General features: G+C 44.7%; 1 protein-coding gene across 1 annotated transcript; it reads left to right on the top strand.

Moving 5' to 3' along the window:
* The first annotated feature begins 16,688 nt into the window (after positions 1-16,688).
* Positions 16,689-17,387, top strand: LOC121605971 (transmembrane protein 125). Its single transcript, XM_041936121.1, has one exon. It carries the CDS (start codon positions 16,689-16,691, stop codon positions 17,385-17,387), a length of 699 nt encoding a protein of 232 aa, XP_041792055.1.
* Positions 17,388-17,803: the final 416 nt, after the last annotated feature.

Consider the following 17,803-nt stretch of genomic DNA (forward strand, 5'->3'; position numbering starts at 1 on the left):
ATGCATGTTTCCTCAACTTTTCAGATGTAACACAATGTAGCACAAAACAGAGGACTATATGCATGCACGTTTGCTTTTCTTATTTCAGAACCTCACTTCTCCTGACTGCACAGGACGGAGATGATGTGGCTGATTCCTACGTACAGGAGAGGTGTGATTCTGATTCATTATTAAAGAAACGGGAGCTGGAGTGTTTCGAGGTTGGACTGGTGTACAAGAAGAAGAAAACACAGAGAAAAAAGAAAGAGAAAAAAATATGTTCTGCCCCGAGAGAATTAAATCAAAGAGATAAAACACACACACACACACAGATTTTAAAAAAGCCTTTCAGGTGCATCAATCCCCTCTTTGTGATGGTGAAAGTGAGTTTTGGTGGACATTAAGAGGTTTTTATCAAGTGAAACAAGGCTATCTGCAATGCAGTTTATTGGCCTGCTGACTTTATGAACTCCCAAAATCTTTATTTATTTTTACCCGAAAGCTGAGTTGAGCCTGAAAGCTATTGATTTATGGCCGACCTACGTTCCACTCATCACCACCTCCTGAGACTGGAGACTGTGAATAGGAGCAACTGATATAAGTTTTGTTCGCAGGCTGGCTGGACTCACCTTTAGGCCAGGTTCAGATCAAACCCAACCTCTCTCTTTATGGCTTTGAATGGGACCAGTCCAGCAACACAGCAGACATGCCAACACAGACGACTCCTGCAAAGAACATAGGACCACCTGGCAAAAAAGTTGAACCTGGCTCAACTGTTCCCGACTACAACTGGACATCAGTCGCAGTGACCAGTCAAACATATTAAAGCACACAAAGGAAGAGTTTGAGTCCATAGCTAGGAACAAGGGAGTACAGTACGGGTTGTGAACGTGACCCAGATAACTGGCAAAAAATGGATGGATGGAATATTCAATGTCAAGCTTCCATTTAATTTGCATTCTTTCAGGATATGGCAGTGTTAACTAGATAAAATGCACTAAATGCAGTAATATAACCAAACACTAGCACTGATAAAGTATCCAGCTTCCAGCTCACATCTGTGCCACAGGTTGCACTGCATTGAGGCAAAGTTTTTTGCTGTGTCATCGTCTTCACATACACTATAAGCTACTCGGAATGAGTGTTTTCTTAAAACTCTTAAACGGATAATTATCCAGATTCATAGTGAAAGAATCTTTCTCTCCCACTGCTGAAAAGGGTGCTTATAGATTCTTGGCAAACATCTGTGTGATCGTTGGGTAGAACAAAAACTAACTATTATTGATCAAAAGAGCTCATTTTGCAGCTCTTATTGGGCAAAATCAAGTTTGTGCTCCACTCATCATTGGTGATAGTTTGTATTGTCCTGCCAACTTGGGTACCTTTAATTTAAATGGAAATGAGACACTGGTCTGTATAGATCGAAGATCAGGTGCCCGATCGGTGCTTGATCAGCCTGTGTGTGTGTGTGTGTGTGTGTGTGTGTGTGTGTGTGTGTGTGTGTGCATGCGCTTGTACTTGTCTGGGTTTTGGACCTTTAAAGTAGGGACTGTCCTGGAGGACATTTTGGTGACTTCTCTCTTCAAAGAGTTGTTTGAGGGTTAAATCTTGTTTTTACGGTTAAGAGGAGTGAAGGTCAGGGTTATGGTTGGGGGTCGTACATACAGTGGTGTAGTTTAGTGGATACACTGTATGGTTTTTAGGGCAAGGCCGAATGACATGCCATCTATTGCAGGAAAAATTCAGCTGGGACAGATCAATATAAAAGTCTGCAGCCAATACAGAAAAAAACAACATCAAGAAGGTGCATTTTCAACACACGTCTCTTACCAAATGTGAGTTTAATTTGCGAACAGGGGGTGGAGGTGTGTGTGCAGGTGCGTGGGTGTGGATCTGGGTGTCTGTGCGTTCATGTGTGTGAAAGGAAGAGTAATTGAAGTGACTGTATTTATTCCTGCGTGCATCACTAAGCGCTTTCATACATCAGTGGCAATGTCCCAGGTCATCTCCCATCTTCTGCTCTCTTCTCTCCTTTTAATCACCTGAACAAAGTTAACAGAAACCAAATCACCCTCCAGCGCAGGAATTTCCTTCAGCTGTCTTAAAGTTCAATACCACCATCCACAGCTGCTGCTTGACCATTTTTTGGGGGTGAGAACACATTTTTTCCTAGCATTTCAGGGAGAAAATGTGATGTTTTCATACAGCAGTGTCACCACTATTAACAGATTGCAGTACATCTGTTCAGGACAACACTCCCCTTTTCTCTCAGGTAGCCACATAATAAACACAGATGGAGTTCTGCTGCCACGGGGAGCACCTGGAGAGAAACATGGTGGCTCTGAAGAGGAACATGATGAAAAACAAGTTGACACTCAGAAAATGTCAACCTCTTGGCACTTCTGCACCATGCGGGCGACAGTGAGAAGCTCTACTTGATATACATATGAGTCAGTTTTAATCGTTGCAAAACCTGCCTGCCGTTTCAGTGAATTAACAAGGTTCTACTGAAGGAAGTCCTGATCACATTTGAGTGAAGGGCTTGGAGAGTTGAGGCAGGTTTTCTGTTAATTATAGAGCAAATGAACTTGACTTGTAGTGAGCGAGTGAGCTGACGCTGACAGCTTTGCAGTGCTGGAGGAAACAAGTGTGTGTCGTCTGCAGTCTAACCACTGATCTGTTTGAGAAGCATTTTAAAGAAAACATGACCTTTTTGCAACTTAATGTTACTTTGACTAAAACGCAGCATACTGCTGTGAGAATACATCAGCCTCCCTCTTTGGGGCCATTTGATGGCAGCCACTTTAAATTCATTCATTGTTGATATTTGGTTTAGTTCAGTAGGGGGCCACATAATGTAACTGGAACAATTTCATTTTAATCCAAAAATAAACAAATAAGTCAGATGCTAATGTAGCCAAATGACAGACTGCTTTTGTCAGTCACACCCCACTACAGCCCCCTTTACCTCCCCGAGTGAGTTTGCCGGTTGGATCAACAGAAGCTGCTGCTGTGCTGTGCCCCAGCGAGGTCGAAAGGGGGTGAGCGCATCATCCCGCACCAGCAACTGGAGATGCAATAACATTAACAGTGACATTAACCGATGTTTTGCTGCTAGATCAGAGCAGGAAGCTGCTCTTCAGAGCCTCCTAAAAATCAGACATGCAATCACAACATGCAGCACAAGAGGCAGCGGGCCGTCTGGGACACAGACTGAAACTGAAGGCTGGGGTGTACTCAAGAAGGATTAGTTCGTACAATGTGTTTCTGAGGCCACTTCAGAAGGTAGAAGTGTTTATAGCTGTTCCAAACGGCCACACTCAAAGTCAGAATGAAGAGCCTGCCATCATAGAGAGGGAGAGATGTGACAATCATTTGAGTATGAGGATAATGGTGGACATTTTCAGGCAGTCTCCCCCAGAAATTCATCGCGTTGCACTCGTTAAACACACCGTGCTGTTTGCGGACTACCGTTTTGAAGCCTTGAGTTTGGTGTTATAAGTTATCCTGTATTCATCCTTGTTAGTTAGCCCCTCCTGCGTATCAGCAGCAGTTAGCCTGGGACACTGGCACTGGTATTAGAATTAAGCTAACATACATGTTTTTGATGGCGGGGGGAAACCCGAGCACCTGGAGGCAAACACGGAGAGAACATGCAGACTCCACACAGCAAGGCCCTGCCCTGGCCGCGACTCCAGCCCAGGACCTTCTTGCCGCGAAATGACGCTGCTAACCACTGGGACACTGTGCCAACACGTTCATCTCCATCTTGGTGTTTTGGAGCCAGAAGTGAACCATACTTGGATGAGAGAGTGGAGCTGCCATGGATACACATTCCTGCACCTCTATCCTGATTGGATCTGACTTAGAACCAGGGGATACGTTGTGGTAGCGACTAGCCCTAAACCTGCTGTACAGTGCTTTGTCGTCTATTTTACTCGAGATGGGACCGTAATTCACAAATGAACATCATGCTGTATTATAAAAGACTTGAAACTAGCAACTGAGATCATGAACGCAATGGTAAAGTGTTTACTGAGGTAATAAATTGAGTGAGAAGTAGGGTCATATTCTCATAATCTTTCTTCTTTTTTGCCATAAGTAGAGTCGCCCCCTGCTGGCCATTAGAAAGAATGCAGCTTTAAGGCTCTTCCGCATTGGCTCCACTGACTAGAGGGGGAGGCTCTGTCCACTATTTTCTGTATACGGTCCAGTCTATGGTTTCTACATGCAAAAAATGATGTTTAAAGAATGAAAAAACCCTGCTTACTTTCTTGGCTTCACTTTAAAGCCCTCACCAGGACTGAGAGGATTTGTGCACAGTGCACTGTCAGACAGAATAGACAATGTGTGTGAACGGCTGTTCTTTCAAACATTCATTTTACAGCTATATTTACATATCAAACATTGTGACCTGCATCAAAGACAGACATTATAAAAGGAATATAAAAGTAGGGGATGAGCTGAGGATGGTATAGGGCTAAACTAGAATACTTTCCTCGTATAGCAGATCTAAATACATCCGACAAGTCCATATTCTGAGCATAAGAGGGAGTGATACCCTTCAGCCTGTTAACATTGGAGCTTTGTCCATTTTTAAAATAAAACATATTTAAATATACTCGACAGGTTGATACACTAAAGGTATAAAATGCGACTTTAACATTAGCCCAATATGGTGCCTCTCTAGGCGACAGAGGAGGTAATTGAATGTGAGGTAGTCTTGGCACAGCCAACCCAAATCAATCAGTAACAGCCATTGTGTCACAGATGCCATGTTTGATGTGTTATTCCACATTGAGACTATTTATTAGAAGAAACAATTAACTGTGAAGGCATTTTTTCTCTGAGATGTTGAAATGGTTTCCCTGCTGTGTGTCAGCTACACAGATTGGTCTACAATGTAGGACTAAAACCATATAGAGCTCTGTCAACCAGCTGCAGCTCAGACACGTTCATGCTCTCACATTCTCCCTCACATACACAATATTAAATCCAACACAGCTACACTGATTAGCTTTTGTTCTTTGGTCTATAAATAAGACTTCTCTGTCTGCATTTGCCATTCTGTGGTAGCACCACAATGTGCAAGTGACTAACTGTGAATCAAGCACTTGATCTAATTTTGGATCACGGCCATGGTGAGAATGAAAATATCAAACCTGAAGAAGTGGTGGAGGAGGAAGCAACTCTGAGTACAATCCAGATTCTCAGGAATCAACAGATGACGAGGCACGTGCCAACACAATGGCTCAACAAATCATAAAGCATTTTCCAAACAGCTTCTCAGCTCTGAAGATTTGCTGCTTTTCTTTGTCTCTTATGATGGTAAACAACACATGTCTGGGTCAGTCAGACAAAGCAAGACATTTGATGGCTTCACTTAGGGCTTAAAGGACCAGTGAGTAGGATTTAGTGGCATCTAGTGGTGAGGTTTCAGATTGAAACCAAGTGATTACCCCTCACCATTCCCTTCCAAGTGGTGGCTGCGAAACCCGCAAAAGGCGCCCTTTAGAGCCAGCGTTTGGTTTGTCCATTCTGGGCTACTGTAGAAACATGCTGACGCAACATGGCGGACTCTGTGGAAGAGGACCTGCTCACATACTGACCAGTCAGGTGATTATACACTAATGAAAACATGCTTATAAATATTATATTTCAGTGTTGCCATATTCTTCCAATAGACGTCCCTATATCTTACACACTGGACCTTTAACAAAATCATGAAATGTAAAATAATTGGACTTTTTCATATGAGAAAATTAATTGGTCATGAAAATACTCATTAGTTGTTGCCCTAATCGCATTCTGCAGCTCATGTCCACGAACACCCCACCAGCATCACCATGCATGCATACAAACATCTTTATTCTCCCCATGTCCTCTAAGGATGAAGAATTGTGCTTTCAACAAAATCTCCACTTTGACAACTGGGTAAACTCCATCTGAAGCTGAAGAAGATCAGGATAGAGTGAAAAGCTCCGGCACAGCCACTAAATGGACCTTGTGCTGAGACTGATCCGTCAGCTTCTGCGTTCAAGGTCAAGAATGAACTTTGAGTTTTCTATTCACAAATAAAGTTCACATGACTGTGGAGGGACTAATAGCAGAAAAAACAATAAGGTCACCGCACGTCATGACCTTATCGGTAATCAGTGATGATTCTAGTAATATTACATCACTCAGTCGGTAATGGCTGCAGGCGTTATTGATGAGCTTTGCGCGGAGACAAATTGCGCTTTTCGCTCGGAGACAGGATGGGTTAAACGACTTCTGCTCTGTAGAACAGATGAGCATTCAGCCCCGTCGGCGGATATCATCATCACAGGGTGGCTTTTATTTATTACAGCTGTCATACCCCGTGTCATGCGCTGCGGTTCCCCACGGGGACCCACGGCGGTGCGAAGGTCGATCCACCGTCTCTCTGTCCCCTCCCATCGGCGTCCCCTGCCGCCGTGCGCGGCCACACCTGCATTAAACGGGGGAAGTCCGTCCGGTGGAGAGCGAGAGAGACTGAAGGCAGCGGAGAGCGGAGGCAGGAAGCGGAGCACCTCCAGCGGCCCCCGTCGCCTCAGTGTGGACCCCGGATCCGAGAGGGAGAAGGGGTGAAGGCATGAAGGCGATGACCGGCGGCACCGAGACTTTGCAAGCGTGGACGCAGGCTGGGAGCGGGATTAAAGGCGAAACAGTCCGGCACAGTTCGGAACAGAAGAGACCGAGTCTGAGCAGCTGAGCGCACAGGTAAGATCTGCTGCTGATAAACTAGATACAGAAAGAAAGAAGCCCCGATCCAACTTTTTTATTCATCAAACAGCTTTTCCTCTCATTTCTCTGATTTCTTTATAGTCATTTTAAACTTGTTTGTGAGTGATAAATTATCCCCCTTTCTCTAATTGAAAGCAACAATAATAAACTATCATTTAATAAAACAATTATTACTGAATTATAAGAAATAATTCCTCTACGAATGCATGCAGCCTACATTTGGTAAGCCATAATCTATTGAGTTTACAGTGAATTTATATCACTTGCTGATTTACAAACAGAGCTTCTATATTGCTGATATACATTATTCAAATAACTGTCGCTAAAAACATAATTACCTACAGCTCAATATGCATGGGTGTCTTTGCTTTATTTAAATTTAGTTTTGTTCATGCAGCTTTTATCTATTTTTTATAGCAGACAGATGGTTTGGTTGTATGCATTTGTTCCTGTTTTCAGGTCTTATTATCAGTGTTCTCCCCACTTTTTTGTTTGACCCACATCTACGCCCAACACGATCTTCAAAGTCACCCGAGGTTTCCAGATGAAAAGCAACCTCTGTTATTTGTAAGGACTTGCTGGAAGGCCCAGCTATGACAAATACCGCCAAAAAATTTCAAACACAAAAGCCAGGTTTTGTTCAATAATCATTGTGCCATGTTCTTGCTGCTCTTTCTTACCTGCATCTGAATATTAAATCATTATTAAGCAATACATAAACAGAACAGGCTGCAGATTCATAGGCATGAAGCTTTAAACACATCTATTCTCCAGGAATTTAAATGTGACCCCTGCGAATATCTATGAATGACAGGAATCTGGTTTGTGCTGACACTTTTTCTGCAGCGGTGTAATGCAATGTGTGCTCTGGACCAGTATGAATTGCCTGTTTTACTTTCAATGAAAACACGGAAGTAAAACATGTTGAGCTTGTGTCGCACTCTAACCTTTGCACTGGCAAGTTGGTAAGAGCTCATAATATGAGCTGTAGATCATCAAGACATACTGTCATATACTCTGCGGTCATTGTGGAAAATTCATAAACCACAGAGAGGGGAAATGTTGTGTCGATGCCGATTTCAACAGATCAATACACTGACCAGGCACAACCCCCAGTGCCACTTCCCTGGTCTAGATCTGTTAGCTAATCTAAAGACCATAGATGAATCATGACAGGCCGTCTGAAGTAGGTGACATGCTGCTCCTTTCACTATACCAAATATACTTTTGTTTTAAGATGAGGTCTAACTCTTGAAAACAAGTCAGGGTGAAAACATGTGACAGACCTCGTTAGAAAAGAGCCCGAAGTCAACGCAGCGCTGGATGAAAGAACAGGAGGAGGAAAACCAAGTGAGTCAGTGATTGTGTCTGTGGATGACCGTGCAGCAAAGTGAAGGAGTTATATGAGAGCTCTGAATAAGTGAGGTTTTTGTCTGTGTGTGTGTGTGTGTGTGTGTGACATGGATCCCAGACAAAGAGTGGAGCAGAGAGTAGGCCAGAATCTTAAATATCCCAAAGAGGCCTTTTGTTTCACAGTCAGCAGATACACAGTCAGGTAGCCTATGTAGTGTGTCATCAATAGCAGCTGTGCTGACTGCGTCCACCGCTGTCGCTGGCCATAAAACGTGTCCACCTATCAGCCCCATCAGTCCGCTTCAACCGATCCAGTGTAGCAGCTTTGGAGGCTGCACTGTTTACATTGTCAGGCTAACATTTACAATGCTATGCTGATATTTAGCTGCTATAATGTTTGCCATGTTAGTTTAGCTTGTGAGAAAGCTAACATTTACTAAGTAAGTAGAGTGAAGGCTGATTGGAAAGTCATTAGTTTTGCAGGTATTTGGCTGGTCTATTTCTTGGCCAGAACCAGTTGCTAGGCAACCAGGAAGTTACAGATCTATAGGCCAAGTAATAGTGTGGCACATGACCTCTTGCTAAATGGCGAATGGCTGTTTCTAAACCTCAGGTTTTGTGTTAATTCTGTACCAAATTTCATTTAATCGTTGGCGTAAGAGAAAGGAGCAGGAGACCGCCAAAGTCAACAGGCTTCAATCTCTCAGGAACACGAATGCACAAAGTTTCACGAGTCCTTGTGGCTAGAAATATCAAAGCGCCAGTCTCTCAACCTAAATCACAAGGTGCTGCTGCAGTATAGAGACGTCATATCTGGTAGTCAACAAAATAAGACAGACAGCCAGACATCGAGACAGCCATCTCATTCATTAAAATAATTATCACCAGACAGCCAATATCAAATTAGAATATGCTGAATATCACTTCTGGACCCACAAGAGGAGAAAAAAAAAAAAAGACTGAAGAAAAAAAGAAAAGGTAGCCTCTTTCCCATCGTCAGCAGGAGTGAAGCAGAAGGGGACCAGCATGTTAATTGGTGATTTGATTAGCGCTTTAATATTGCAGCTGTGCACGACAGAGGAAAGCAGCCGGCTGTCCAGAGGTTTTTCTTTCTGAATCAACAGTCACTCCTCCAATGCAGGGACCGACGCAGCTTAGTCATTATGCACGTCATTCAGTTAATTTCCTCTAACTCCCCCCTAAAAAACCCCCTAAACTTAGCTCTTGTTTGGTAATAGAGACTATTTGACGGAAGCACAAATATTCAAGACATTCTGAGTTGGGCCCAGCATTTACGAGCCCCATTTGGCTCCTGCCATAGTAAGGGGGCTGAATGGGGCCCAAAGCTCATGCTAAACTGAACTCGATTGGGCTGGGCTTCGTTTTTGCCAACAGCAGTGTGAGAGGAGGAAGCTCTATTCAAATGCGCTAAATGCCCAATGCCAACAGATGGAAAATGTTTTTTTTGTGCATTTTCATCAATCATATTTTGATTATCTGGGTCTATATTGTGAATGTGTGCTTGTGTCGGTTAACAATACCGAGGAATTTCGCTGAGGATGTTGAATAGGTGGATTTCTGATGCTGGGAATGATGTGGAGTAGATACAAGAGGAAAATGAGGGGGTAATGACACCACCATCTCTCTGAGAACACAGTGTAAACACCACAGCATGAGAACAGGTGCAGCACGCTGTGTATATGTGTGCGCTTGCATGCATTATGCCACACAGGCTTTTGAGTCAGGCAGCATTACCTGGAGCCAGAGGGGAATCTGTGACAAAGACAAGTAATCCCCCCCCCTCCACCCTATACGCACATCTCTCTCTCCGACACCAAAACGCCAGAGCAGACAGCAGACGGGGGAGATAAGAAGTTAGCCAGATAAAGGAGCACTGGTGGTGAGACAGATGAGGAGGGGAGTGAGGTAGAACAAAGTAAGGAAGGTGTGGAAGGCTGGGGAGATAAGGAGGGAAAACAAATGGGGATGAGTGTGTGCGTTTGGATGTGGATAAGGAGTCAGGGGGGCAGGTCTTGGCTGGCCGTGCCAGTTGGGGTGATGCTTTGCCATAAGTGGAGAAATGAGCTCGCTCAGAATGAACCAGGAGCCAGAGAGTAGGAGGGACAACTAAAACAGAAGGGGTTTGTTAAAAACCTCCAGAAATGTCACTGACCGTTCAGAGAGCCAACACGCTCGCATTGACAACAACGATGCAGGTTTAATGTTTACCTTGTTAACTATTTTAGCATCTCCGAGTTGGCACCACGAAAAAAAAGGGGGGCTGATGGGAACATTTAGATTGAGCCATAAACCAAAGTGGGTGCAACCTGATGATGGCGCTCAATGAAGAGCCAGAGGATCATGTCTTTACCAAATTTACATGCAATCATCCCATAGTTGTCCAGGCATTTTACTTAAAACCACCAATGTGAACCTCATGGTGGCACTAAAGGAAACGTCAGGGAATGGCCAAGGTCATTAGGCTACATCCTCTGGGGACCACGAATGCCTCAACAAAATTTCATGGCAATCCATCCAATAGCTGTAGAGAGATTTAGACTAAAGTGGTGTATCAACCAACTGGCCAGCCAGCATTGCCATTTGCAGGGTCATGCTGCTAACATGGCTAAAAACAAATGACTGGCTTGTGACAAAAATGGCAACGGCTGCAACATTTAAATGATTCCAGCTGAGGGCCACATCTGTGCACCCCCTCCCTTCTTAGAATTTAAATGGCTCTCATTTTGATCGGGCTTGAATTCTGACGTTACGATGAAAGACAATAATCGGATATCAGTTTCTGGAGACGAAGCATCTTGGAGATGTGAACAAAGTTGCTGTTGAAGCTGTAATTCACTGGCAGAACAGAGGGAGGACTAAATACATGTATGTAAAGGTCTTTCTTTCTCTCTTTCTGTCTTAGGTTTTCCCTCGTGATCCCTGACAGAGAGGACAGTGCCACTGACTCGGCCATTGTCTCCTCAATGTTTCCGGACAGAGTGAGGCTCCCTCGGTGCCTCTGGTGTCCATTGTGACCGTACAGACGAAAGAAAGATCCAGCTTGTCTACATAAAGACCAATTCAGCATCATTTCTCTTTGCCAGCCACATTTACAACCACAAGAACAGCAATGAAGTCTCAGCACTATCCCTAGCCCGAGCCTGTCCCTCCATCCTCAGCCCCCCTCTCCTCTAACCTCCTTACCCCTATCCCACTCTCTCAGCCCACTCCCTATCCCCAGCCCCAGCTTCAGCCTCAGCCCTCTGCCCCAGTCGGAGTCCCAGATGACAGCTCAGAAACATCCGTTACCCTCCCACTCCACACAAGCCTTCTTTCCTCTCCCTCCAGCCCCCGTGGCGCTTGGCACCAATGCCCATCACATAGACAGATGGAGCCAACCCTGACCCCTCTCCTCGCCCGTGGGGACGCCAAGAGATTCAACGCCTGACTAGAGGAGGGGGTGTGTGTGCGCGAGTGTGTGTTGTGGGGAGACAGGAAGGAGAGCGGAGGAGAGTATTGCTTTGTCACCACGGCAACACATCGCCTACTCTCCCGTGGAGTCCCCTTCAGCCTAACCCAAAGCCCGCGGATGAAAACGCACGCAGCGGGAAATTCAGCAGCAGGACCAGAAGGACCTCGTTTCTTCCCCCCACTAAGTTGCGCCTGACATATTTTTGCTTTGACGCTTTGGCAGAGATATCTTTTTCCGTCTTTGTGTGGAGAGAAGATGTGAACATTGACAAAATCCTAAATACCAGAAACATAATTTGGAAGAAAAAGGAAACCACCAGAAGACTGATCCAAAAAAAAAAAAAAATCGTAAGGAAAGCCTGCTCCTCAGTGTCAAGTGTTGGCTAAGTTTTTCTGAACGGCAACAAAGTTTCACTCTGAGCCTCCCACTTCCTCTTCCCTCTGGCCTCTGTGATCTAAATGAATTACAGTAAGAAGAACTGCAATCGCCTGGCAAAAATATTGCCATTTTTGCTTGCAAATCAACATGTGGGAGGAATTATTTTACAGTAAGAAAGCCATTTTTTTCACTGTGCTCTCCAAACCTGAATAAAGCGGGGAAAACTTTTCCCTGACAGCAGAAAGGAAATACAGGTGGGACTCCAGTCAGAGCCTCCTTGGGTGTGCATGCATGCCTTTATCTAAGCTTTGACATCCAACATTACACCTCTGCTAAATGGTCCAACATCCACTTCATGTGAAGGCATTTGCAGTTTCGTTCTCCTGACTAAAAATCCCACCATAAACCCTGCAATTTTTTACAGGAAGCAAGATATTGGCTGCTCCATTTTCACTGGATGTTGTTGCAGTCTTCTATCCTACTCTGCTGACCGGCATTCTGATTAGCATATAATGCGAGACAACCAATTTTAAAAGAACCCACGAATCAACAATAAAATGAGACACTAATGGCCGGTGAAATGAGTTCAGCGGGCTGACATAACAGAGGGGGGAATACTGGAGTCCCAAAGCTTCCCAGGTAATTGGAGTGCAGTATAGTGTTTTTTACTCCAAAGCACCAGCTCCTCTGGTGACCTTGCGGGCTGAAAACCTAGATGAGGCAGACAAGGGGAGAGGAAGAGAGAGAATGATACTCTATGTGCAAGGTTTCTGATTATCTTTGGGATTTTCATCATTACTCTCCGTGCATTTGCACAACACAGAATGTTTGGACTGTTAGCGTCAAACCAGTCCTTTTAGTTTTCGACTACAGGGCTGTTTGCACAGGACACACTTATTATTCCTGTCACTTAAAAGCAACCCATTTAGGCTTTTCCTCAGGTATACTACCTGTTTCAAATAAATTGTGATAATGACCACTGGTGCATCTTTCTGTAGCCTCTGTGAGATACTTCAGACAGTGAAATATGCTGATCGTACCATCGGTTTTTGATGGGTACTTTACTGTCAGATTCAATTGTGAATCCAAAACGCCCTAATTGAAGGCATGAAAGTGGATCATCAATAATGCTGTTTTTCAGTCAGATACAGAGGCACATCAGTGGATCCATACTTTATGAATATGCAAAGAACACTGAGGGAGTTGTGTGAAAATTCACAGCTGAGGTGTTATGATGCATCGTTAGACATAACGTACAGGAGGTTTTCAGTGCTCAGGTATAGAGGACTGAGATGTTTCATCCGTGACTTTAGATGGTGCGACAACAGCCATCGTACCAGTTTATCGCCTCAGCTCCTAATCAGTCTCACAGTGCAAAGCAGGACCACCATTTCTGATTCACAACCAGGTTTCTCTCACAGCTGCCAATCCAAAATCTAAAGATGCCTTTTAGCGACTTTAATTCCAGATGACCAGAGCGCCGTGAGTCATGGGGAGAAGTGTAAATTGTTCGTCTCTGTACCTGTTTTCTATGACTTAAACGGAAGCAGGTGGAGAGTGAAGCAGTGAGTCAGTAAAGATATTTACGAGGCCAATGTGACACGGATGATATGACGGAGTCTAGAGGTCAAGCAAGCGCTGAAAGAGGAAAGGCAGACACAGTCCGGCGGGTGTGTGTGTGTATGTGTCCGTATGGATCAGAGTGTGAGGTAAACAACATGGATTAAGACATGTGCGTGTTGTTGAGGGTTCAATTTCATCTTCTGGTCTTTGTTGCGTGCCGCCGCCTTTCACTCGATTGCCTGTTTGCGTCCCTGCTTCACTTTGCTGTGAGCTGCCTAATGAAACAGAAAATAATGTTTCGTGAAGTTGTACTGTATGAAGGGAGGTGATATTTCCAAAACCTTAATAAGACAGAGAGGCGGATAGCGGTGGAGTATCGCGTATATTGTTATTGTCGCCTTAACACCTTTTGGCTCAATTTCAGACACCAAAAAAAAACATACAAACACACACCTCAATTACTGTGCTATTTCTGTGGTGCTACCTGTCAGTGACACTGAGCTCAAACCAGCTGGGATTAATTAGTGACTCAACAAGCATAGACACACACACACACAGTCATACGAATGCACCTTCATCTCTGTCTTTCTGTGTGAAACATACACAATCATATCGCAAGTGAATAAACACACATGCCAACACATGCAATTTTCATATCTTCACCTTTTACAACTCATTTACAACTGTTCACTCGTGCAAAACACACACACACACACACACACACGATCTCCCATCAGATACAGGATGTGAAAAGCTTCCAAAACAGCATGTTGCCAATAAACACCCCTCCTGCTCGGCTGTAATTACCTCAGTCTTCATTTCACACCTTGTGTATGCGCCTCATATCTCCCTGTGTCAGTGTTACTGCTCTGCTTCAGCACAAGGCAGCACCAGTCCACACTAATAGGAAATGTGATCTTGCATTTAGCTTGTAGTCTTTTCAGGCGGGAAAACGCCGATAGAAATTTGTGTCTGGTTTCTAGAGGTGCCACAAGTTTAAAAAAAAAACCCCAAGATTTTCTATTCTGAATGTGAGATCATGTTCTGCTTGTTCAGATTGACACTTTTATTTATTTTTTTTCTTTTGCAAAGCAGTGTTTGTGTTAGCAAAATCCACGACCAGCGAGGACAAGCTGTAACTCCTGTCAGCGAGCGTTGGGACGCGTGGGCCTGCGCCGCGCACTGCTGACTTTGATAGAAATAAAGCCGCTGACAGGTTTTAAAAGACAAGCTGTCGACAGCCATAACCTTGAGGATTGTTGTTTGTGTGTGTGCGTGTGCATCTGCTGTATATGTTTACATGAATGCGTTATGGGGATGTGACGTGGTTACAAACAACAGCAGAGAGATTAAATATGCTGAGGTAAGGTAAAGACTGGAGGAGGAGAGGACGGGGAATACAACAGAATAAACTTGAAAAGAGAGAAATTGGCAGGTATAATGAGAGTTTTTAATAGTTATGTGGCAAAACATGTACTGGTACAACAGTGCAGCGTGGACAAAGCACGTATTTGAGAGAAAAGAAAATTAAATGGACTTAAAGCCCGGGAGAGTTCAAATAGGAGAATTCATTGAGAGAGCTAGTGTGGGTGTGTGTTTGGGAGGATGAGAGAAAGAAAATTTACATTTGTGCATTAGCTGTTTGATTGTGTGTGTGTGTGCGTGTGTGTGTCTGCGTGTGGATGAGTATTGTTTATTCTATCGGCAGCTGATGCTTGTTTTACCCTGCCACCTCGGCAGTGGCAACTCATTAGCATAGTGATAATGAGAGATAGAAAAGGTTGCCAGTGTCAGCACACCAAGTTTTTTACACAGTCAAAGCAGCAAGTTTGGATGTTCAGAAAACTGTGTGTGTGTGTGTGTGTGTGTGTGTGTGTGTGTGTGTGTGTGTGTATGTGCGTGCGCCCATCTTTGATTTGATTTTTATCTACAATGTAACTTTAGTGCAAGGATGCACCAACACCAAGCTGAGTAGTACTGTTCCACTGACCTCTGGTGGATGTCTCACCACACCCAGCATCGCTGTAGGGTGTGGTCTGCTGCACCTGTCACCACACCTTGAGGGTCCGGTCACGCATGCACGAACTTAGTTCAACTTTGGTGAACTCTGATTTGAATTTCACCCCGGCGGGCGATGGTCTTTTGCCTGCTCTCATGCATGTGTGACCGTACCCCGATGCCAGGGTGCGCTGAGCGAACCCTCCAGGTGTCACTTCTAACTTCAGCTGAGAAGTTCAAACTCTGGAAATTAGCACAACAGGATTTGTAGCTGGCGTGAAGTTACCCTTTAACTCGTCTTGCACAGAGCAGACCTTTCAAGGTATGCAAAACAAACAGACACTAAAGCTGCACTCTTTGTTCAGAGGGCCTTGAATGGTCAAAACAAAGAGGGTTTAAAGTCCAGATTTTAGAGCTCTTGTGTAAAACCTGTCTCTCTGTAACTTCCTGCTCAGCTAGACAGCAGAGAGCCTGGCTCGTGAAGCAGCGGCGGACTCTGCGTCACAGTTAGCTCAGCCACAGCACATTATAAAAGATCAAGTTATTTTAGCATCATAATATGCATTACGTTCTTTTATTACATTCTTAGCAGCATTTCAAAAAGGCACAAAAACAGCATGTTCATAGCTGGGACATAATAGTATGGATTTGTTAAATTTGTGCAACCCACCTTGGGCATATCTCTTGAGAACTAGTGAAGTTTCACAGCTACCAGTGGCACAAAGGCAAATGAGCAAATAAACCTGCACTACTTTATGTATATGGCAGGAATCACGCACTGTGCGAACCCTGTTACAGCTGCATCTGTCTTCTCTTCCAGACGACCGCTGCCGTCCTGCAAAACCAGACTGGAAATTCTGTGGATGTTTGGATGCTTTGCTTTGGATGTTGAAGCTGTACGGGAGGCCAGGACAGATAAAACTTCAATACACTGAGCTCAGTCAAGTGTTTTAGCACATTTTGTGTATTAGATTCCTTTCCTCTATATATTCGCCACCAACTCCAGCCACCTTTGAGTTTTTCAGGATAATATACGGAGCAACCCCGTAAAACTTTCTGCTGGTTCTGACACACTTGTAATTGTTGATCAATTAAATTTGGACTGAAAGGATTATCACGTGGATTCTGCCTTCTCTGTCGTGATTGCGACCTTATTCAGAAGGGTGGGACTCGAATCAGGATGCCTGAACTGGACAACTTTGCCCCCCTGAGGGCTCCCAGAGACGACGAGCTGGGCCTAAATGGTCCCGCAGACCCACTTCGGATTCAGCACAGCATCCTGGAGGAGCAGGTGGAGCTGTGGTGGTTTAGAGATCCTGGGAAGTCTCTGCTGTGCTACTGCGTGGCCGTACTTCTGATCCTGGGATGCGGGCTGGGAGGCGTCGGCCTTCTGTCCACCACCACCAGCGTCTCGAGCGAATGGCGGCTGGGGGCTGGCACGGCCCTCTGCCTGCTAGCCCTGGGAGTCCTGCTCAAACAGCTGCTCAGCTCGGCTGTGCAGGACATGAATTGCATTCGAAGCCGACGGCGGATCGACATGCTAAAAAGTGGCGGTTTATCAGACCTCCTCGTGGTTCTGATTACTGGGCTGTCACTGCTGATTTGTGGAGGGGTTCTACTTCGTCTGGCCCTGGCTAACCACATGCCGAAGCCTGGCCAAGCCCTTAATGACATGTACATCTCTGGAGTGGTTTTGCTTGCTGGAGGGGGGGCGGCGGTTGCGGGCGTCGGGATTTACTCTGTTGTGGTGGTCCTGCTTGAACGGACAAGGCACGGACGAAGGTTGGTGGACCGGGTTTTGAATATCTTCACCGTTTCTGGACACATGGACCGTCAGGCTCGCAGAGAGACCACCTCCAGTCTGGCTAATCTCATATGAGATGTAACCACACTAGGACTGGGTATTTTGGCCCCTTGCTCTTCATGTCAGAACATTTAGCCTCAACTAAATTAGAGCAGGCTTTGCACCCAAATATGACAAGAAATCGTCCCTTACAAGCCTCAGCTTTGTCACTAGCTGATAAGACTGTGTGTGAGGCACAATGAGTTTGTGATATGTGCTCGGGGAAGATGTCAGCAATAAGCAATCAAATCTAAGGTTGAAAGGACTGATGAGTAACACACTGATGAAGAATTACTGCATGGCTATGCTAACAATACAGAAAATGTTCCGATGCAGATTTTTTCTCAACATGTCACCAGGTGCAAATTCAGATGCTGTGGCATAAAATTAACACGTGAGAGGTATTCGAAAGCTTAAATCAGCATTTCGTGAATGTTCTGTAAATCTTACTC

This window comes from Chelmon rostratus, chromosome 4, assembly GCF_017976325.1.
Source record: "Chelmon rostratus isolate fCheRos1 chromosome 4, fCheRos1.pri, whole genome shotgun sequence".
Taxonomy (NCBI): domain Eukaryota; kingdom Metazoa; phylum Chordata; class Actinopteri; order Chaetodontiformes; family Chaetodontidae; genus Chelmon; species Chelmon rostratus.

What these genes read in the sequence shown, in the direction of transcription:
- LOC121605971 (XM_041936121.1), top strand. Translation starts at nt 16,689, where the DNA reads ATGCCTGAACTGGACAACTTTGCCCCCCTGAGGGCTCCCAGAGACGAC.